The sequence below is a fragment of the Synchiropus splendidus genome, chromosome 3 (assembly GCF_027744825.2).
Source record: "Synchiropus splendidus isolate RoL2022-P1 chromosome 3, RoL_Sspl_1.0, whole genome shotgun sequence".
Lineage (NCBI taxonomy): Eukaryota > Metazoa > Chordata > Actinopteri > Syngnathiformes > Callionymidae > Synchiropus > Synchiropus splendidus.
The window spans coordinates 31,749,485-31,772,157 of record NC_071336.1 but is presented as its reverse complement, the minus strand read 5'-3'; the positions used below and the strand labels follow the sequence as shown (position 1 = coordinate 31,772,157).

Sequence of the window (22,673 nt, the reverse complement as noted above, 5' to 3'; positions counted from 1 at the left end):
CGGTTGGTCGGAACCAATCCTGGTCGTAAGTCGGATGTTTCTTGTACTGGCTCAGCAACGAGACGCGACTTGTTCAATACAAATGTCGATACCGATTTCTGAGCAAACAAAACTAAACTGAAATTGTCTACAGTAAAAGACTTGTTCTCGGTCTACGGACCCAAACATTTGTCGTACTATCGCGCCACGTGTTGCAACAAATGGGAAATAAGAGGTCAAACCTTAGCGCCTCGGAAAAGACGAGTGACTCAAGACGTCTCTCTCTTGAGTGTACGTCCCTGGCGATTCAGGGATGGAGACCCTTCAAGTGTCTTGGTGTGTGTCCGTCTGCTGCTCACCTGGGGTCTCAAGCTTTGGGTCATGGAAGCAGCGGAGGTAGCTTGGGCATCTCTCCAGAAACTGTAGGGACGTCTGATAGCAAAACTCCTTACAAAGTACTATATGTGGGCACAGAGGTAAATGAATAAAACAAAAGGGGGGAATGAAATGGACGACTGCTCCTAAATGGCTGCGCTCCTCTCGCTGGCGGATGGAGGGACGCGGGGAGGTCGGAGCTTCCAGCTCCACGTCTAAATCCAGTTTACCTCTTAAATAATGGACCACCAATGTTGTGGCGAAGACAACTGCTGGCGTCCCGGCTGCTCCCGCTGCAGCGCCGGTTCACCTCACCTCACCTCGCCGGACTGACACGTGCGTCGGCGTCTCCGCTGTCGTTTCATGGTGAATCATTTAGTGACATTCATTAGCACTTTTGTTATCAGAAACTGCCCCCGGCCTCCTGGGACGGCAAATTCTGCCCTTCCTTCCTCCCTGAGGAAACTCCGTTTCCTCCCTTCTGTTCCCTCACCGCACTGGAAATGAGCTTTAAAGGCTAATTGGGGCTTAATAGAATCATGGATTAGAGCGTAACGCACAAGTTTTCTTCTGGCAAACACTTCACTGCGCTCGTGTTCGCTGTTTAGGAACCGTTCTTCAGGTTGAGAGGGGGAACCTTTTTGGAGGGCTGCACCCTAAAAAATTAATTTTACTCACCAAAAACGTCTCTCAGAAAAGGCTACAAAATGCAGAGGAGTGTTTTTCTAACACAGAGAGTAACACACTGGTCCACTAGAGCAGGGTGACCACGCGCCTCGACTCTTTGAGGGGATGTTAAACTACATTTGGATTCATGGATAAAACTTAAGTCATGCCACAGTCACAATTCTTGCACTGGAAAAATAGCTTCCTCCAGTAAGTGTTTTACCTGCTTTGTTCTTGATGCCTGTTGTACGGAAGGATTTGTGTAGTTGGACTAGTTCGTATCAGTATTGTGGACACTCAAACCACATAGTTTAACGGCGTATCTGTACTACAACTGTCACAAGAGAAACATACTGTGGAATGTAGTTCAAATAACATAAAATTAAAAAAATAAATCTAAGTAACTTTAAGGTACTTGGTATTGGTGAATACTCAAATGCAAGTACTCTATTGGTTAAAAAAAATGGTATCGGTGCATTCGTAAAGTTAACCGAAGTGAAGGGAGCCAGTCATGTTGCACAACGTTTCCTGAATATATGAAACATATCAACCTGATAAAGTGAAATTTTGTTGGTTTACAAACTGGACTGGAACAATCTATAAACATGGCGCGTGCATCATGTCGTCAAGAAAGTAGTAACCAGTCAGTAAAAAAATATGATCCATCGTTGCTGTGTGTAGTAAAGGCTTGAGCCTCGAACTGCCAACTTCCTGCACTACTCCACAACTACTCACAGCTACTGCTTTGTTCAGGGTCATTTTTGTCGTGAAACAACTCGAGCTACAAACATTGTTTTTGTATATTAAAGAAACAGCTATGCGTCATGCAGTTTACGTTCTGAAATATGCTCCTTAAATACGCGTCCTGTATGACGGGCAAGTTACTCACGCGCCAGTGTTTTGTAGTGAACAGCACCAATTGGTGCGGTTCTCCAACTACGGTGGCCTCTGAAGGACATAAATATCATGACAACCTTGTGGCCCTTGTGGCCCCACTTCTCTGACCTTAGAGATTTGTGGTTGCAACATTGTTGCGATGTTTTGTAGCAGAAAAGCAAATAACTTTTTTCAGTTTACTTTCATTGGTTTTTTGAAAATCTGCCGCAGTTTTTCTAGGAATTGTTTGCGCTACATTATGTGAATTCCAAAACCAGGGGCTCCATCATATGGAGCGAGAATCTCGAGGTGTGAGCCAGTCATTTCTGCGACTGTCGTGACCGACTTTGTGAACAGTAACGGCGTATGAATGTGGAGTGTTTTGGAAGAGGAGTATGGTGGAGTGGACCGATGTTTGTCATGCTATTGTCGGCTTTATCAGGTGAGTGTTCTGTCAAATGCCGAGTCCACGGCCAACTGCTTCTGAAGACTGACTATTTAACAACCAGACGTACGTAACACTGAACCAACTTTCACTCCAGCATTCACACTGCTCCCCCACTCTGGGCTCTAAACCACCAGGATGGAACCCAGCTCCTCCTTGATTTACGATCCCAACAGACGATCCAGTCTTTGCCGGCCTCCATCATGGAAACAAAGCGAACTGCTCCTGTTTCAACCTCCACTTCTCTCCGCTTGTGTCCCACACCTCAGGACCAGAAGCAGATTGAGAGGCAGCAGGTGCGTGAACCAGGGTGAGTCGTTCACACTGCTGACTTTACGGCTTTTTGGTGGTGGGGGATGGGAAGCGTCAGCGACGCGGTGGAAGCATCATTCTCTTAAGAAAGCGCCTGTTTGTGTCTGCAAGGCCGCAGCGCTGTGTTCTCCTGACGTGTTCCGCTTTCGTCGCGCTGCCGTCCAAACAGAAGAGCTGGACCTGGCTCCCGAGTCCTGGCGCGGCTGGCGTGGAGCAGGGTTGCCAGGTCTGTGAAAACACAACCTGAGTCACAGCCTGTCCAGTGCAAGAGTTCACACTTTTTTTGTTTGCTGAGGTGCCATGTTGTGTTGACATTTCAGTGTGTCAAGACACTTTAAAATCCTCCTCTAGGTTTTAAGGATCCACCTCCCATTCCACCGGTATCTGTTTACCTCCACCAAGGAGGTCATGTGACTTTGTGCCTGTCACACATGGAGGCACGGATTTCACTACATATGTTTTTTTTTAAATCGTTTTTTTTTTTTTTTTTTTTGAGCGTGTTGTGCGAGTCAGTTCCGGAACTCTACTGCCACCCGCAGTCTCAAAGAGCTCATATTAGTTATCAATGACATTTCAAATGCTAAATGGGAATTTCATTTTACTGGTAAAATAAACTTCTTCTTCCTCTTCCGGCTTCTCCCTCCACAGTGGATCATCTTCCTCCATCTCTCCCTGTCCTCTGCTTCCTCTTCTCTCAAACCTACAAACCTCATGTCCTCCTTCACCACCTCCATCAATCTCCTCTTTGTCCTTCCTCTCCACCTTCTGCTTGACAGTCCCAAAATGCTTCTCCTTCTCCTCCTTCTTCTTCTCCTTCTTCATCTTCCTTTTCTTCTTCTCCTTCTTTTTCTTGTTGTTTGTCTTCTTCTTCTTCTTCCTCCTCTTTCAGCTTCTCCCTTCAGGGGTGGCCACAGCGGATCATCTTCCTCCGTCTCCCCCTGTCCTCTGCTTCCTCTTCTCTCAAACCTACAAACCTCATGTCCTCCTTCACCACCTCCATCAATCTCCTCTTTGGCCTTCCTCTCCACCTTCTGCCTGGCAGTTCCAACCTCAACATCTTCATCTACCAATGGACTGGCGCTCTCTCTCTCCTCTGTACATGTCCAAACCATCTCCGTCTAGCCTCCTTAGGGGCCACATGAATATCCAGTGACTGATGTGATGGGCTGTAAAGCCAAAAACTAAAGGAGATAAACAAATAAACAAGCTTTAGAGTGATATTATTTCATGAAAAGGGGCTTGAACGTAACTGTTTTATAGATACTACTTCGGCTTTAGACACCTCACATCACAAACAGTTTGGAGATTCACAAGTGACTGGTTCAACAAAGCTGGAGGTCAGGTTCCTGACATTAGAAAAACGTGAACATATCTTGAGGAATGTGACAGAATAGTCACATGATGAAGTTCAAAGGGACTTTAGCTTCTCAAAGTACAAAACAAAAGGCCTCCAGATATCTTGGAATTTTCTGCAGAAGTGCTCAGAGAACAGAACAGAACCGGTGAGCATGTGTGGGGCAGCAGCTCTCCACCTCTGTAGTGGAGCACTCCAGGCCAAAAGCACAGAAAATGAACGTGTTTTTTGTCTTTTGTTAGTGCTAAATCTTCACCTGAGGTCAATATTTGCTTTGACAGTTGTGGTCAGAGTTTGGAAGATGCATTAAAAAACAACAACTGTAGACTGGAGCGTGTCCAAAACATATGGCCACAGTTGGCCCCCGTCCCTTACTTTTGTCACACCAAGAATCCTCCTCTTCATAGAACCTCGCTGGTCACATGGGCGCGGTGGTGACGTGGGGCTCAGTGTGAAGTTTTGTTCATAAGACCAAGGATGCTCTCCCAGACAGAAGCTTTTTATGGTGGTGGTGAATGTGGAGGTGGGTCCTGGGCTGGAGCTGTGCTTCCTCTGCACTGAGGAAACTGGCCAAGGAGGGGCGGTGGAGGCTCGGAGAGAGAGGGAGACGCGCCTCCCTCCTCGGCGGCGTGAGAGCGACGGTGCTGCTGCCGCGGCTGAGGCGGCGGGATCCAGCGCCACATCCGTCTGCCGCAGGCTCCTGTGAGAGATGACGGGGAGGCGGCAGCTGCAGCCGCGCTCCCCCTGATTCGCCGCGACTCTTCTCCTCCCTTGCCTCGGCGCAACAGTGCTCCGGTCTCTGCGGATGAGAAGACGCCCTGGGCGGGGAGAGGAAGCCCCCCGATGCTCGGCCGGTGGGAGAGGCTGGAGCCACGGCCGCGCGCGAGGATGCTGCGCCAGGTGTTGCAGGCGGGACTGCGGAGCGGCTTCCAGCGCCTGGGCCGCTTCGTGGCGGGTCACCCGGTCTTCTTCGCCTCGGCGCCGGTGCTGCTCTCCATCCTGCTGGGCGCCAGCTTCAGCCGCTACCAGGTGGAGCAGGACGTGGAGGGTCTGCTGGCGCCCAAGCACAGCCTGGCCAAGATCGAGGGGAACCTGGTGGACAGCTTGTTCCCCATCAACCGCTCCAAACACGCGCTGTACTCCGACCTGCAGACGCCGGGTCGATACGGGCGCGTCATCATCGCGGCGCGGAAGGGCAGCGTGCTGGACCCGGGCTACCTGGACACCGTCCTGAAGGTACTGGCCAGTTCAAAAGAAAGTTGGATTCGCCTCAGAAAATGACTAAAAATGCCTTCGTGGAAAGTCAGATTCAGGAATCAACCATGACAAATTGGTGAGGGATGAAAATGAGGTGGTTTCTCAGGTGTTGGAACCGGAACGTGCGTGAATTCACGTCGGTCTGGTTCAGTTGTGACCCCGAGATGGACTTTATAAATGTCTAAAAGCTTTAAAATCATCAGGTGTGCACTTCTCATTCCATCTGTACTTGGCTTGAGAAGTGCTTTGTGATGAAATGTCACATTTTTACAAATTACCGTCTGGATCCACAAATCTTTTGAAGGCTTCACAGTATCTTGATTTACTGTGCGTGTTGTGCAAGCGAGTTCCGGAACTCTACTGGAACCTGCAGTGCCAAAGAGCTTATTTTAGTTATCAATCACAATTCCAATGTAAAACATGGTCTTTAATTTTACTGATAAAATTTAAAAAAAGCTGTCATTTCAGGTGAAACCTATGATATGGGTTGAAAATACCTGTAATTACATTGTCTCAGGGCACTTATTATATAGTATGACTACAACAAAAGGAAAATAAGTTAATAAAATGAAGCCTTAAAACTACTGTAAAAATGAGTAAGTACCAGAGGAAAAATGACAACAACAAAAAAAATCACACTTTCGCTGTGAGAGTTTAAGATTCTCTTTATGCATAATGTATATGAGAAGATTTTCTATTAAACTGGAGATTGTTTTAATGTGTCCCCCCCCATCAGTCGATAGACTTATTTCAGCTTTAATTTGTGACCCCCAGGTTACGAATGTCTTTTCTCAGCGAGAGTTCTGGACTTGCCTTTGAAGGTCAGTCATCGGGTCGAGGCTCAAAATTAGAACCTCACTTCCTTCACATCAAAGGACACTTGTTGAGGCAGCTTCAGGGCATCGAGTCGGGATGATTCCTGAGCTGTTTCCGAACTGAAAAAAGTCCCAAAGAAGGGATGACTGAAGGGACAAACTCTAACCTCCACAGACATGTGCTAAATAGCCCAAACAGTTTTGTGTTGACGGAGAACAGTGGACGTGAGGTGCTGTCTCAAGATCTCAGAGTCTTCATCATGAGTGAGAGGAGGATGAGCAGACACTGCTCTCCATTTATGCTCATGTAGCCACAGGCTTTGGTTAACAACTAGAAGAACAAGATTTTAAGTCCAAGTGAGTCAGTTGAGTTTTCTCTTTGGATATGCGAACCCTCTCAACAGTTAGGGTCCAGGAGGGACTCAGAGCAGAACCACTCAGACCAGCATGAGGTGGGATCCTCAGTGATCTGCTGCTGCTGCTGTGCGTGAACCTTCAACCAGTGATGCGAACGCTTTTTTCCCTGTAAATACAAAACAGTTTAGGTCAGGGGTTCGAGGGGCCTGTTCTAAAAACATGTTTTCATATTGCCTATTTCACTGAAAACAAACCGTATCAGGGTGTAGAAGTGAATCAACCCCTGCTTCCTCTTCGGATCTTTCTTGCTAACTTTTCTTTAACATTCACGCGTTTCCCTGGATTTGCCATTGCTTTGCTGAATGTCAGAAAATGAGCCTCCTCTCCATCTGCCGATTGAAAAACAAGTCGATGTCTTGCTCCAGAGCGGCGCGGAGGTCAATATCCGCAGGCCAGAGCACAAACAAAGCGGTTCTTTCCTCTCATTCTCTCTGATTGATGGGCAGTTAGTTGGACGACGCGGCTCAATTTGAAATAACCGACGTCAGCCTGAGATCTATGAGGCAAATGGTCTGAGAGACCCTGCTCGCCCTGGAGAGCCGCCTGTCATGTCTATTCACGGCTGTGGCCATGTAACAGTGTAGCTTTGGTGATGGACCAGGGACCAGAGTCTCAGATTAGCCTGCTCTACTGGTCTAAGACTTTACTATGGGACAGATGATCCGGGTGGTGTCTTGAGTTTCCAGGAGGCGAACCGTCGTAAGTGCTAGGCCAGTAGCGAGGTACCTTCCTGTCCAGTCCACACAGTATAAACACACGTCTGCCTGCAGCCTCCCTCTCCTCTTTACTTCAGTCTTTCGTATCACGTGTCAAACTCTTCTTGTGCCAATGGGGGGGAAAATGTAGCTACAGTAAATGGACTTCTACTGTAGCTATTGCCTTACAATTCAGGATGAATGCTCACAAAGTAGTAGCTTCCAGGTTGAAAAAAAAAAATACAAAAAATATTGTATGAATTTATTTTGATGGCCCCTGAAATACTGTTAAAATTAGCATTTCTTATTTAAATTTGGCTATCATTCAATTCAGACACCAAATGGCCAAAAAATAAGATTTTTTATTGAGAATTCAAAGAGTCATGGACCATAAAAAAGTACAGCGTCATTCTGTAGTGAGGCTGTGACTTATTGAGGGCCAGGCGAAGGGCCGCATGTGGCCCCGGGCTGCCCGTATCTGCTCGAGACCAGAGGGGTCAAACATGATCAGCAGGTCAAACTGAACAAATATTCAGTGAATAGTTTGTGAATAGCTTTCTTTGCTTGAAATAAGAGTAGCATAAAGGCAATCTGCCATCTGAGTCCATTTTAGTTATTGAATGCTAATTCCAACACACGACTTCCGCACACATAAATGGCCACTCACTCATAACTGGACACTAGTGAAGTCAACATGCTTAGTTGCTGATCTAGTTTTCAGTGGCATTTTTGAACTTTTTTTTAATCTGTATTTCAAGATCACTTGGAGGCCCAGATTTGGCCCCTGGGCCTGAGTTTGACTCTTTTGTGTTGAAGGCGTGTCAGGTATGGGACCCTTGTCAGGGACCACTGGTGTTGCACAGAGAATGAATTTACAGCACTCTGAGGAGGTCAGGGAGGAGTGGCCCATGGGTGGCCTCAGGAAGTGCTGTCTTCAAAAGTCAGCATCTTCTCAGAATCCAGGAAGCACCGGATGCTGGGCAACACACTGGGAGAGGGTCCAGAAAGAAGCGCCCCACTTGACATGTGGCGTGGTTGGCGTGGCAACCTGCCGACGTGACCTGACAGGAAGGGCAGGCTTCTTCCCCCGTCTACTCCCCCACTCCTCTTAAGTCTGCTGTCGATTCTCTTCCGTTGCTGCTCCGGAGAAAGAGGCGGAGACACGCACTTGTTCCACTATCTTGGTGGGGACACTGACTTTCCCCAGCCTCTCACCCTTCACCAGGACTCTGAAGCCAACGTAAACACTGTTAAACACCAGTTGTTTTGAAGTGTTCATCCTGAAATTGAGGCTTAAACTTGTGAGGTCGGCAAAAGCAGAGCAAAAAGGCCTCACAAGTACAGCTAAACCAGGCGCACTCACACACACTGGCCGGTGGTCGATGGATGACTTGCTGCAGAGCTCGACCAACAAGACGTCAGCGTCATGAGACTGAAGCACACAAGTCATTCCATTCACAAAGTTGGTGGCAGGCGTTTCTCTGCTCGGTGCAGCGAGCGGAGGCAGAACTGAGGTCTGCCAGCGTGACGCGGTGCCAGAGACTGGCATCAGACTTGTTGCTTAGTAACCGGCTCCCTGGATGTTGGCACCGGCGCCGTCTTCTCGCCGGAGAAACCGAGGATTTGGCGATTATTGTTGTCGCTCCGTCAGGAAGTGCTGTGCTCCCACATGGTGCTTTGTCTTCAGGAGGAGAGGAGCTGCCTCCCTGCACGACCCGAGCTTTTAATGGACCTGGTTCTGTCCCGGCTGCGCTGACGTCAGCACCAAAACCGTCCCAGCGGAAGACTAATCCCTGTCTTGTCGTCCTTGCAGCTGCACAGGCGGCTCTACCAGATGCAGGTGACGGTGCCCCAAACTGGACTCAACAGCTTCAACTACTCCTTCTCCTACCTCTGTCTCCCCGACGACAAGAACGTCTGTATCGTCGACGACATCATCCGCGCCATGGAGGAGATCCAGGCCGCCCGCACGGCCAACCGCTCCGTCCCGGTCCTGCGCTACCCCATCACGCCCCTGGCCGACGGTCGGCAGGCCTATATCGGGCACCAGCTGGGCGGGGTGCAGGGCTGGGCCGGCCCTGAGGGCGGGGCCAGGGTGGAGGGCGTTCGCTCTGCCCGGGCGCTGCAGCTCACCTACTACCTCCAGGCGCGCGGCGGCCTGATGGACCGAGTGGCGGCCCACTGGGAGCGGGCCTTCTGCTCTGAACTGCAACGCTTTGCAGATCTGCACCCGAAGCTCACGCTGTACCCGTCCACGTCTTCGTCCCTGCGGACAGACTTCCAGTTCTCCTCGGTGCTGGCTCGACGCCCTCTGTTGGCCAGCTTGGGCGTCTGCGGCGTGCTGGCTGTCCTCTGCTGCTCCATGAGAGACTGCGTCCGCTCCAAGCCGTGGCTCGGGCTGCTGGCCTTGCTGTCCGTCACTCTGTCCGGCCTCACGGCGGCTGGGATCCTCAACTTAACCGGCACCACCTACAACTCCACTTACCTGGGCATCCCTTTCGTCATGCTTGGTAAGTCCCCACAGCAGGGAAGCTGCTCTATACATATATATATAAAAACAAGTAACATCCGACTTAGGACCTGCTCGACTTACATCCACACGTACTTAGGACCACAGCCAGCAGATGCCTTTTTTTTTTTTTGTCTGGCACCGCAGCACATAGCAGCTACAGTAGTGCATATAACCCTTGAGTCGGCTATTTTGAATGGCATTCGACTGACGTCCAATCTGACCAGAAGTTGTAAGTTGTATATATATATATATATATATATATATATATATATATATATATATATATATATATGTATATATATATATATATATATATATATATATATATATATATATATATATATATATGTATATATATATATATATATATAGACAGACGGACGGATGGACGGACGGACAGATAGATAGATAGATAGATGATTACAGTACTGCACATCCAGCCAATACTAGCATCGTCGATGTGACGTAGAGTAGAGCAGCATTCTCAATATGAAACTCGGTTACGGTGACCTAAACAGTCCCCATGAGGCGGAGCCATGCTGCAGCAATCGACCTCTGTGATTGGTTGAATGGACTGCGATCGCTGCAACATGGCTCCGCCTCCACAGCCAGTCAGTTGGGACAGAATAGAAATGGGAAGAAGAAGAAGTAGGAAAACACATGCACGAAAACATCGTGTTTTAGCACTTTAATGTCAGTAAAAGGCCTGCAAGTTCATTGGTCTGATGTGATAAGTCGCAATCTTGGTTCCTCGCAAAATTCCATCATTTAGTGAGCAACGACTGTGAATGGTTGAATGGGCTGCAGAGCGTCATGGGAAGTCACTGTGACTGAGCTGGCTGTTGAAGGTGATGGCACCTCACATGCTACTTCCTTTGTTCAGGTGTCCTCACAGGATGGTTAAATTGGTAACAAGTCAGAGTAGCTGTGGTTCGTTCTGACAGTGAGAGCCAGACTCCTTCCCGCCCCCCCGCTCTACACGGTACTCTGCATGTCACCGCCACTTTCTATTGAGCCCATATTTCACAAGGCAAGCTCATGATTCACGCTCCTCTGGCTGTCGGAGTGAAACAGAGTTCACCCTGAAACTTCATGTCCAGGTGTTGAAGTCAATCATGAGTGAAGAAAGGGTTCTGACAGAAACTGATGGGCAGAGAGACGCGGTCAGAAAAGACCTTATCGAACGTCTCGCTGGACCGTTCGGTCGTCAAAGAGCATCCCTGAAATGATGGATGACGTGAAGCCCTCATGACTAAGGTGATGGGGATATATCGAGCGACCCAGGGAGAAGCAGGGAGCCTGAGTCATAGTCTGAAACACATGAAGGTCCACACACAAATGCAAGGAGACACCACCCCAAGCTAAAAATGTGCAAACCATCCTGCTCACGAACACAACAAACTCCATACAAGCATGTGGCTTTAAACAGAAGAGCAAATCTTCAGGAATCTTCAGGCCATGTTACTGGCGTCCAACAGCCGGTGATCAACAGAGACTGGCAACAGGTGTGAGGGTTAGATTCCCTCCTGGACAATGGTCGTCATGGGGAAAACAGGAAGGGAGCGTAGAAAGTAAAAGCAGAGAGGAAGTCACTGTGACATTTCTGAGAACGGCTGTTGCTCAGGCAGGAAGTTGAACCTCTGTGTTCGGGGAATATCCATGGCGACATGAGTGTGGAAGGAAAGTGCGAGGGGACGGGGTGGACGCCGCCCTCCAGTCTGGTTGGCTGCAGAGGGTTTTCCGCTCAAGACCCTGGAGGTTGCTGGAGTCAAGCAAAGAAAGGTTTCTAGTAGCTGGTGGGTTCTAAACATAAAGGGAGGGAGGAGCGTGAGGCAGGCTGCAGGGGGCGGTAGGGAGCTGCCCTGGGAACATGAGCCGCAGATCACCGTGTGGTCAGCGAACATCACGGTCCCGGGAGACTCCTCCAGAAGGAGCTGAGTCCCGATGCGCTCCTCGCCTCCTCATGTGCAGCCTCACACGTTTCTCTGAAGCCTCCGACTCTGCTCCACACCTGCGACTGTAGCGCGAGCAGTTCAACCTCTGATTGAATTTCTTCGCTCCGTCCCACACTTCATCTCTCCATCAGGTTTTCTCAAATTCATTTTTTTGCATTATCTGCGGAGTGCTTATCATGGGAGGAAATCTCATCTGAAGTGGTGCGGCGGCTGCAGCTGCCTCCCCGGCACCTGTGACGGCTGCTGCAGTCGGCAGCCTCCGCCAGACTGTCGCTTCAGAGCCGACGGATGATTGGCAGGCGGAGGAGAGCGGACTTGACTGCTCTGAGGGGGAGTGTGGCAGCACACGTTTCCTCCCACTTTGGAAACGTTCCGCTCCGTGTGAAGTGACAAATGGTAGATCAAACTTTGACAAATTCCGCTCAATATTTTGACACTTTTTTTTTTTTTAACCGTCACGTCTGTGCTTCATCGTCTCCAGCCGACCTGATGCTCTTGTCACCTTGAGGATGGTAGGACCCACATCTTTAGCTCACAGCTGGTGCTCAGGTGATGTCAGGGGCGGCGGGGGGGACATGGCCAGGTGAGGTGTTCGCAGTTTTTGTCTGCACTTACAAACCATATCGGAGGAAAAAGTTCCAAAGTTGAATAAAAAAAATGTAAATTGAAAAAAAAAAAAAAACAAAAACCTGCAGAAACAAACAGCTAACAGCAGAGGTGGGACATTAAATGTCCATAATAATATGAGACCATTGAGAGAGGGGCCGTCAAACCCAAAGATAGGAGGGTAAATCAAATGAAAAATAAAAATTAAGTGATGACATCACGTGTGATGATGAAACTACACTTTGAAAATGCACAGAAAATGTTGGTTTGTTGTGTTTTATTTCATTTAAAGCACATTCCATTTAAAGATTCTCATACATTTCAAAATCTAGTTTAAATTCTGGTGTATTTTACGGGACAAGAAATACTAGTAAAATAATTTAAAAACTCCAGGAGGGCCACATAAATACAGTCAGAGGGCCGCATTTGGCCCCCGGGCCGCAGTTAGCCTGACGGAGAAAGGCTGACCACGGAAAATAGTGTCGTGAATGAGGTGAAATGTCGACAAAAACGCTCAATAGGAAAAGGATTTTGGCAATTCAAAATGAAAATAAGAGAGAAGAACTGTTCAGTTTGAAGAGCTGTGAAACATGAATTGACGTGTATTACTATGGTATTTCAAATAGCGCCAGGATCATTGAAAACTGTGTGACACCTGCGAGGACCTGCTCTATGACCACTATGAACTTTGAGTCAGTTACAGAGAAGAAAGCAGAGTCTTTGCCTCAACTAAGTTCAGATTTGTATTTCCTGATTTGAACTTGTGAGGACCTCTCATTGCCATAGCCCTTTCCCCAGCCTCTCACGCGAAACCTAACCATCCAGAACACATGCTTTAACTTAACCAGGACTCTGAACCCAACTGAAACCCAAGTGTAATAACCCAGTTATTACAAAGTTTTAACCCTCAAATGAGTGCCCTCTGTGTAACAATTTATTTTACATTTTTCTCCCCTAAAATAAAGCAAAAAACAATAACACAAGAACAACAATGATAATAGAAAAGGAAAGAAAAAAGGACCGCCATATCTTACCTTGGTCAAAACGGATATTTCAATATATACATGTATATATATATATATACAATGTACAAAGAGTCTGACTTTTATATGGTGTTGTGGGGACATTGAAACCATAAGGTCCTCACAAGTAAGTGTGTTTCAGGGATTGGTCCCCACAAGTACGGCTATCCAAGGACCACACACACACACACACACACACACACACACACGCAGGCGCGTGGTCCTCCAGTAATGACACTGTATTATTGAGGAGGGTCTGCAGCTGAGAATAGCTCTGCGCAGGATGGCAGGGGAATACGCCGGCATGACAGAGCAGTGCAGCCGCGGCTCAGTAGATGAAGTTCACGTGCAGCGGCGGAGGAGAGAGAGGCAGACAGACAGGAAGCTGGCTTTGGGAGCGTTGGTGGGCAGGTGCAGGACAGAGGGAGGAGGAGGAGGTGTGAGGAGAGGCACTGCTGCCCACGGAACTCCTCAGCACACGCTCCTCCTCTGCTGCTGCTGCTGACGGCGCTCGCAGTGCCATGTCCTGAGCGACGCGGTGCAGCAGTGGGAGGCGCTGCAGCATCTGCCCACCCTCCTAAACAAGCGGTGTCTGCAGAGTTGGGACGGTCAGAGCAGTTCAACAGTGCAACATGTCTGTTGGTGGGTGAGAGTGTTGGATCGCTGACCTGCCCAGGCTCAGCCTTGCCTCTCGCCCCGACACGCTGGGACAGTGTGGAAGACTCACCACTGCGCCCAGAGGCTTAAGATGCTGACACATCTTCATCTTTAGCTCTGTTCATCTCCATCATCATCCTCATCATCACCACCATCATCATCATCATCATCATCTTCCTCTTCCTCATGGTCATCATCATCCTCATCATCTTCATCATCCTCATCATCTTCATCATCCTCATCATCTTCATCATCTTCATCATCCTCATCATCTTCATCATCCTCATCATCTTCATCACCATCCTCATCATCATCATCATCACCATCATCATCCTCTTCATCATCATCATCTTCCTCTTCCTCATGGTCATCATCATACTCATCATCTTCATCTTCCTCATCATCATCATCACCATCATCTTCCTCATCATCATCATCATCATTTTCATCTTCCTCATCATCCTCTTCATCATCATCATCCTCTTCATGCTCTTTCTCATCTTCATCATCTTCCTCATCATCATCACCATAATCATCCTCTTCCTCATCATCATCATCATCATCATTTTCATCTTCCTCATCATCCTCTTCATCCTCTTTCTCATCTTCATCATCTTCCTCATCTTCATCACATCATCATCTTCATCATCTTCATCATCTTCATCATCTTCATCATCCTCATCATCTTCATCATCCTCATCATCTTCATCACCAGCCTCATCATCATCATCATCACCATCATCATCCTCTTCATCATCATCATCCTCTTCATGCTCTTTCTCATCTTCATCATCTTCCTCATCATCATCACCATAATCATCCTCTTCCTCATCATCATCATCACCATCATCTTCATCTTCCTCATCATCATCATCATCATTTTCATCTTCCTCATCATCCTCATCATCCTCTTCATCCTCTTTCTCATCTTCATCATCTTCCTCATCTTCATCATCCTCATCATCATCATCATCCTCTTCATCCTCATCATCATCATCCTCTTCATCATCCTCTTCATCATCATCATCATCTTCATCATCACCATCAACTTCATCACCATCATCATCCTCATCTTCCTCATCATCATCACCATAATCATCCTCATCCTCTTCCTCATCACCATCATCTTCATCTTCCTCATCATCATCATCATCATCATTTTCATCTTCCTCATCATCATCATCCTCTTTCTCATCTTCATCATCATCCTCTTCCTCATCTTCATCACCATCATCATCATCATCCTCATCATCTTTCTCATCTTCATCATCATCCTCTTCATCACCATCATCATCTTTCTCATCTTCATCATCATCCTCTTCCTCAATTTCATGGTCATCATCATCACCATCATCATCACCATCATCATCACCATCATCATCCTCTTCCTCATCATCTTCATCATCATCATCATTACATCATCCTCACCAACATCATCATCATCCTCATCTTTACCATTGCTTTATTTTACTGTCCTTGTGATCTTCCTCATCCTCATCTTCATATTGTTGTCACCTCCATCATCATCTTCATCACATGACACAACAGCAGCCCACTCCACGTGGAAGATCAGAGCAGGTGCTTCTCTCCAGCTCTCTCTCCCCCGGCCAGTGTCTTCTTCTGTGGGCGTCTTCTCTCTTCAACACCCCTCTCTCTCCGCCTGCTCTCTCGCCGACTCTCACCAGCTCCGCAGGCTCAAGTGTTGCTTCACTGTGCTTCTTCTGAGGTGTTAAGTGGTCCTGCAGTGTTGGTGGGACGGGGGGGGGGGGCACACTGGTGTCAGCGGTGACGCACTGGTACCATGGCAACCGAGCCATTAAGCACCATCTGCTGCATATATCCATACATACATACATGCATATGATGGGAGAACGTTCCTGCGCATCAATAAATCAGCCCTTCCACTCAGAACTTCTGCTCCATCATCTCTCCGCCAGAGTCCTCCAGCTCTCCGGGGACGTTCCAGGTGCGATCTCTGGAGCATGCGGTGACTCCGCCGGACATGCCCTGAATACCTGAGCGTGGAAGCACCTCAAAAGCTGTCAGGGCACCGCGGGAAAAGAGAGCTGTTTTGTAGCCTCATGAATAAAACAACGTCCAGATGAAACAGGTCCTCACTGAGCTCCAGTGACCCCCCGCCATGGGTCCTCATGAATAGAACCAAGATACATGAGGGAGTTTTGGGCGATTTCTCCTGCTGTCTGGAGGGAGGTTCTTCCGTGAGTCACACTGGATCCCACATCTCACTGCTCTTTGTCTCCGATCAGGTCACGGGCTTTTCGGTTCCTTCGAGATGCTGTCGTCATGGCGACGGACCCGGGAGGACCAGCACGTGAAGGAGCGCGTGGCCGGCGTCTTCGAAGACGTGATGCTGCGCTTCTCCGGCTCCACCTTGCTGCACCTGATGACCCTGGGCCTGGCCGCCTCCCCGCTGACCAACATGGAGGCCGTGCGGCTCTTCTGCCGGACGGCGGCTCTGGCCGTCGCCGTGGGCTACGTCTACATGCTCTCCTTCTACAGCTCCTGCCTGGTCTTCACCGGCTACCTGGAGACCGGCTACAGGCACGGCTGCTTCTGCAGGCGCGTTCCCAAACCCGAGCGCCTGGACTCCAAGCCGGCCTGGTACAGGTGCCTGATGCACACGCGCTACCAGGAGGAGGGCCAGGCCTCGGCCTCGCAGGGCCACAGTCACGCGCAGACGCTGACGCACTCGCACCCGCTGCAGCCCCCCCACACCAACTCCACGCACCCGCACTCGGCGGCCAGCGCCGACCCTCATCCGCAGGACTCTCACCTTCTGCTGGGATGTGTGAGGCGTTGCTATGGAGACTGGATCACCAACACTTACGTCAAACCCTTCGTGGTTCTGCTCTATCTGGTTTACATCTCCTTTGGCCTGATGGGATTTCTGCAGGTGAGACATCAATGGCTCTAAATGCATCTACAAAGCGCCAATAACTTTCTTGCTTTTTTTTCCCCGACATCTAATAATACAACAGCAATATACAAATGGAAATATTGTTGACATTTTTTCCCCTAAAATAAAACAAAGAACAATAACAAAATGAATAAGAACAACAATGATAATAGAAAAGGAAAGAAAAATGTATTACCATCTGTTACCGCAGATATTTCAATATACAATACACATAGATACAATGACTTGTATACACCAAAAAAATCCACAAACAAGCAGAAAGAGATCCATAGCAAAGCTGAACCAATGACAACCAAAAATACACCAGTTCGTAGTCATAAAAAAAATACAGATATACTCAAGATATCAGCAACTAGAACTTTAAACTAATCGTTTTTTTTTATATATTATCAGACAGTTAACAATTGTTTGTCTCACATGTTGAAGATCCTTTCAAACTGCTGTAAAATCCAATTTTTCTTAGCACATAGTGGGCAGCCATTGTTTCAGTTCCTCTTATTTGGTCCTACTGTACTGCAGGTATTTGTTAAAAAGCCTGTTCCGTTGAAGTGATACTGTGTGGAGCGCAAAGCTCCCTCCTCTCCACCGAGCGCTTGGTCTGGAGTAGCTACCCATGTCAGGGTGTCTCCACCACCAAACAGGACCCAAGTAACTCTCCCAGACCGTCTCCTGGCATGCGCTTCGCAAGGTGTCCCACAAGGGGGCGATAAAGGTACCAATGTCTCTCACAGTCAATGAAGAAAATCAGGGTCAAGATGTGACGACAGAGGGCGCTGTCCTCCTCTCAAGCCTGTCCCCAATATTATCACCCTACATGTACTTTATCTGTGCAAAAAAACGACATGTTCGACAGCATTACTAAGAATTCCAGATAGAGAATCTTTTACGAGAATTCAAAAGGATTGTTTTAATCCTCTTTTGACACGATAAAAACATTTCAGTTTCCCGTTTTTTTTCTTTTCATACCTCCTGTTCTCTTTATCACAGCCAAGTGTTCAAACCCTTCAGAAGCCAACTTTAACCCTGCCTGGGTGAGTCACTGACCAATGAGGTTGTTTGGCCAAATGAAAACAAAAAACAAAATGTCAGGAAAAGAGCACTTCTGTCTTCTTCTATAATGCCCCAAATGTCATATTTTGATTTATATTTCAGACTCCTACCCTCCATGCGCCAACTGCCACTCAACAATTACATCGTTTTTATTTACATTTTTATCACGTTACGATGAATCTCACGATTACAAATACATTTTGGTTGTTATCTCCACATGACAAAGAGCGTCGTCTCCAGATGGCGCTACATTGCTAATGGCTACAGAGCAAAACTCTTGGTCAGAGTCTGAGGGTCTGTTATGTTCTTGCCACAATCGATTGAGGTTTTCAAACTGGTTCAGTGCCACGTGTCCCAGATCCGACCAAACACCTGCAGCCTCTTTTGCCTCACAGCGACTTGGATTAGAAACGAATGTCTCGTGTCATTACAACGCCACTCGCTTCCCGCGATGTCGTCCAGATGGCCCACCTCATAATCACCGGACTTGTTTTCTTCCTGCAACAACTCACCACCAGTGAGATGTCAGCGTGTGATATTCGGAGAGAATTATGTTGTCAAACACTTGGCAGGAAACAAGCGGCAAACTTTGCAGCTGACTCGAATAAATGAAGGCCATAGAATATGTCGCGGTAGAGCCGTATTTCAAGTGTGTTCTCACATATTTGACTATCAGTTTTGGTCATGTTTCTGTCGACAGGTGAGCCAGGGTTCGGACCCCAGCGCGCTGGTTGCCATGGATACAGCGACGGTGTTGTACACCCGTGCCCAGCACCGCTACTTCAGCTCCTACTCGCCTGTCATTGGGTTCTACATCTATGAAAGCGCCCCCTACTGGAATGTGACAGTGCAGCGGGACCTGCTGGAGTACGCCAAGGGCTTCCAGCGAATCAGCTGGCTGGAAGCTTACTTGACCTACTTGGCTGAGCGTAACGAGTCCACCAGCCAACCGCGGGAGAACTTCACCTCCACGCTGCGGAACTCCTTCCTGCGCGAGCCGCAGTACGCTCACTTCGCCGACGACATCATATTTGCGGAGCGGGGTCAAGGCGAGGAGCCGGACGTGGCGGCCTCCCGCATCTTTCTGGTGGCCAAGACCACGGAGAACAAGCGCGAGGAGATGTCGGTGCTGCTGGACACTCTGAGGCGCCTCTCGCTGACCTCGCGAGTCCGCTTCCTCATCTTCAACCCCTCTTTCGTCTACCTGGACCGCTATGCCGCCGCCGTCAGCTCGCCGCTGCGACACTCGCTGCTGGCGGTGGTCTTCCTCTTGGGTCTGTCCTCTCTGGCGGTGGTGGAGCCGCTGGTGTCCGTGTGGCTGGGCCTCACCCTCCTCTCCGTCCAGTTTGGCGTGGTGGGTTTCATGACCTTGTGGGGCGTGGAGCTGGACTGCGTGTCCATCTTGTGTCTGATCTCGGCTCTGGGACACTCGGCCGACTGCAGCGGGCCCCTCCTCTGCGGCTTCGCCTCGGGGCGGGGCGACAGTCGGACTCGCTGGGTGAGGGTGGCCCTGGAGAGGCACGGGGTCCCCGCCCTTCAGACGCTCATCTGCTACTGCGCCGCTCTGGCGCCTGTGGGCTCCGTACGCTCCAACCTCACGCACACCTTGTTCCGATGCCTCACGCTGACGGCCGGGTGCTCAGCCCTGCACACGCTGGCCTTCCTGCCCACCCTGCTCACCTTCCTCCCCCCCTCCAAGACGCGAGACCACTCTGGTGGGGAGGGACCCAGACAGGAGGTGGAGTGTGTGGAGATGAACGACAGCACGCGAGTGGTGGACCAGATAACAACTGTCTGACTGCTGGACGGGCAGCGGCCTGGCGGTTACCACGGGGAGGATTCAGAGTCGGAGGCCTGGTCCACATGTACCCAGTCTCTTGAAATGACATCACCGCAGCGCTGTGCAGGATCACTGGCCCTTTTCTGACCCTGAATGAGATTCACCAGAAACAGACTTGTCCCCGACTTTGATGCCCATAGTTGAACTTCCTTTTCACTTGTCACTTCCGTCCTGATCATAACTTCTGGTTGACTTGACTCAACGTAGAACTACTTGCCTACTTGAACCCAGTAAGTGCCGATTTTAATATCGATTTTTTTTTGCCACCCGTTTGCTTTATATACAGAGGTGAAATATTTTAGTGGAGATTAATGGAGTCACTGAGGAGGAGCTACTTTGTTTATCAGACTTTTGTTTTGCCAAATTCTTATTTTTTCTTTTGTTCCACCTTGGTTCTCGTAAGTTTTTAATCATATTTGAAAAATGCAACCCTCCAGACATGAGCCAACTTGAACCCTGTTTCCTGCTTCTTTTGCTAGGTCAGCATTTTTTTAAATTCACTTTTATGTTTCAAACGATTTTTTGGACATTTTTAAACACATTTATTTTTTGATTTAATGAATGAATATTAAATTTTACATCAGGTCTGCAGCGGTTCCCAAAAAATCATTATTTGTGTTTTTGGCTCGGCAACTGAGGAAAGACAAAAGCAGTTCATGCCTTTGATTCGTTCATCATGAATTTATGAAGATCATTTGGAAGAAAACAAAAGTGATCCGAGCACGGATTCTCATCTTCTGTTGCTGCCAGAACAATATGGCCGTGAAGCAGCAGCAAACACTTCAGCCTTGTTAAGTATTGTGTTGCCATGATCTGAATCAGAATCGGCACGTTTGAGGTTTTCTATGTCGAAACTTGCTTATAGAAGCCGCGACAACCTTGGTTTTATCGACGAATCCTTCCTGTTTGTGGTCTAAAGTCAAGAAGTTCAAGTCCAAGCTGAGATGGAGGAGGGTCTTCAAGGTCAACTTGTCATGATAGCTGCTAGTTATTAGCCGAATATGGTGCACACTCTTATTTGGGAGCTTTAAAATGTCATTCACTGTTACCGTTCAGCTTCACACCTGTGCTGTTAGAGGCCTAGAAAACATGAAACACTCCTCATTTCTCGGACCCTGTTCTTCTCCAAGCCCAACCTGCGTGTGGTTGGTAAATGGTAGTGTTGGGTCAATGAGGCTTCATGAAACAGTGTCATGATTTCCAAGGCCACCAGATGGTGCTGTCTGCTGTAAAATGTTTGGACTTGATGGACAAAGTCAATGAAGCCTCACTTCATTCAAAACCCTGAGCGCCATCTAGTGGCCTCTGACGTTAGGACACTGTTTCACCAACCCTTCACTACTGTCTCAGTAGTGGGAGGTAAAGAGGAAACCAGGATTGAGTGTTGGACCTTGTGGTCCCAATGTTTCCAAACATACCAGAGCAAACTAGTGATACCAAAGTTAAGCTGAGGTCACAGACTTATTGTTGCTTCTACAACCTTCCTGACACACTGGGACCATGAGCAGCAGTGGGACTGGAGTGGGGCTAGTAGAAAGAGGGCGTCTGAGCGGGTCACTAGCACTTGTTTGACATCCACCGCGTCGCCTCACCGTCCCGAGCCTTTCTTTCTCGCTTTATTCAAAGCCTTGGCACCTGTGTACATGTGGACCAGACCTGAGTGTGAATAGGAAAACACACACCAAGCGGAGAAAAGGTAGTCACAGAAGGAGAGGATTTTTTTTTTCTGTTGCTGTAGAAACCTGCGCGGAGCGACAGCCGAGGACGGACAGCACTCGCTTCAGCTGTGATCACCGTGTTCAGCTACTGTCAATCTGTCCAGGCAAATCACGTGGCACAAAAACCGCTGCAGTCACCTGTACCCACCCAGTATTTTTACTTCACTGCTGTACAAATAAAGACAGAATGAAAGTGCAGATGTGCAGACATTACTGTCTCATCTCCCGTGAAGAGTCTCCGCCCAAAAGATATTTCTCCAAGTGTGTGAATCACGAGCAGAGAGGCAGGCAGCCCACAGTTGTGTGGATGGAAACAGCTCTCCTCCTCCTCCTCCTCCTCCAGCTGAGAGGCCTGCACACACACAGTACACAACAACCGTCACGTGAATTTCTGCACTCTATAAAGAGTCCTCGGTTACCGTACACACAACACCTCGCACTTCACCACCACTGCCTTTCAATATCTTTGTATCTTTTCTCCCATCTAGATTCTAAATGTAAAATCCACTGCAGAAATGACAGTTGAACTTACTGTTCTGAAAGGGCTGAGACGAAGGGGAAGAGTGAAGTGGCTGAACTGGGAAGCCGCCTAAACTGCCGTCATTATGAGTGGCAGCCTCCGTCTGCTGCTATCCCACCCAGGCTTTTAGCTAGGAGGGCGTCTGGGCGTGAGATTACGCTCGTATATGGCGGCATCTGGTGGCCAAGCTACGGTCGAGAATCGGGCGTCCATTGTTTCATGTTTTGCAGACGCCCTGACGCCCTCCTAGCTAAAAGCCTGATTCCACCGTGTTGTGCGCTAGCTAGCTTGATAGACACACTTTTTGTAATGCACTTTTCACAGAAAAAAAATTGTGCGATTGTGAGATTGAAAGGAGCAACACCCCCAGGTTCAAGTCTAACACAAACCTTGCCTTTGTTTAGCGTAGCCTATTGCGTCAACATGCAACCGGACGCTAGATTCCACTTGAAAGTAATCCATTTTAGCTGCTCAGTTTTCACACAGCGGGTTCTGTCTCGGGAGTCCGATGCGCCCCCTGCTGTGCAGCCTCGCACTTCTGCGCCTCAGGTAATGTCCTTTTTTTTCTCCTCAGCTGGCGCCGCTATACACAAAATAGCTGGTTTGTTACCCACGATGAAGCAGGTCTCAAGGAAGTCGCCACACTAGAGTCTCGAGCTCGAAC

At 48.5% G+C, this 22,673-nt stretch overlaps 1 protein-coding gene across 1 annotated transcript; it reads left to right on the top strand.

The window, feature by feature from the left end:
* Positions 1-4,731: 4,731 nt before the first annotated feature.
* On the top strand, positions 4,732-21,887 carry ptchd1 (patched domain containing 1). Its single transcript, XM_053859529.1, has 4 exons — positions 4,732-5,243; positions 9,005-9,701; positions 16,211-16,857; positions 18,632-21,887. The coding sequence occupies exons 1-4, from the start codon at positions 4,851-4,853 to the stop codon at positions 19,727-19,729; spliced, it is 2,835 nt and encodes a 944-aa protein (XP_053715504.1). The 5' UTR covers positions 4,732-4,850; the 3' UTR covers positions 19,730-21,887.
* Positions 21,888-22,673: the final 786 nt, after the last annotated feature.

Coding starts and splice junctions, on each gene's coding strand:
- ptchd1 (XM_053859529.1), top strand. CDS start 4,851: ATGCTCGGCCGGTGGGAGAGGCTGGAGCCACGGCCGCGCGCGAGGATG. Junction 5,244..9,004: donor ACCTGGACACCGTCCTGAAG/GTACTGGCCAGT, acceptor TCGTCCTTGCAG/CTGCACAGGCGGCTCTACCA. Junction 9,702..16,210: donor CATCCCTTTCGTCATGCTTG/GTAAGTCCCCAC, acceptor GTCTCCGATCAG/GTCACGGGCTTTTCGGTTCC.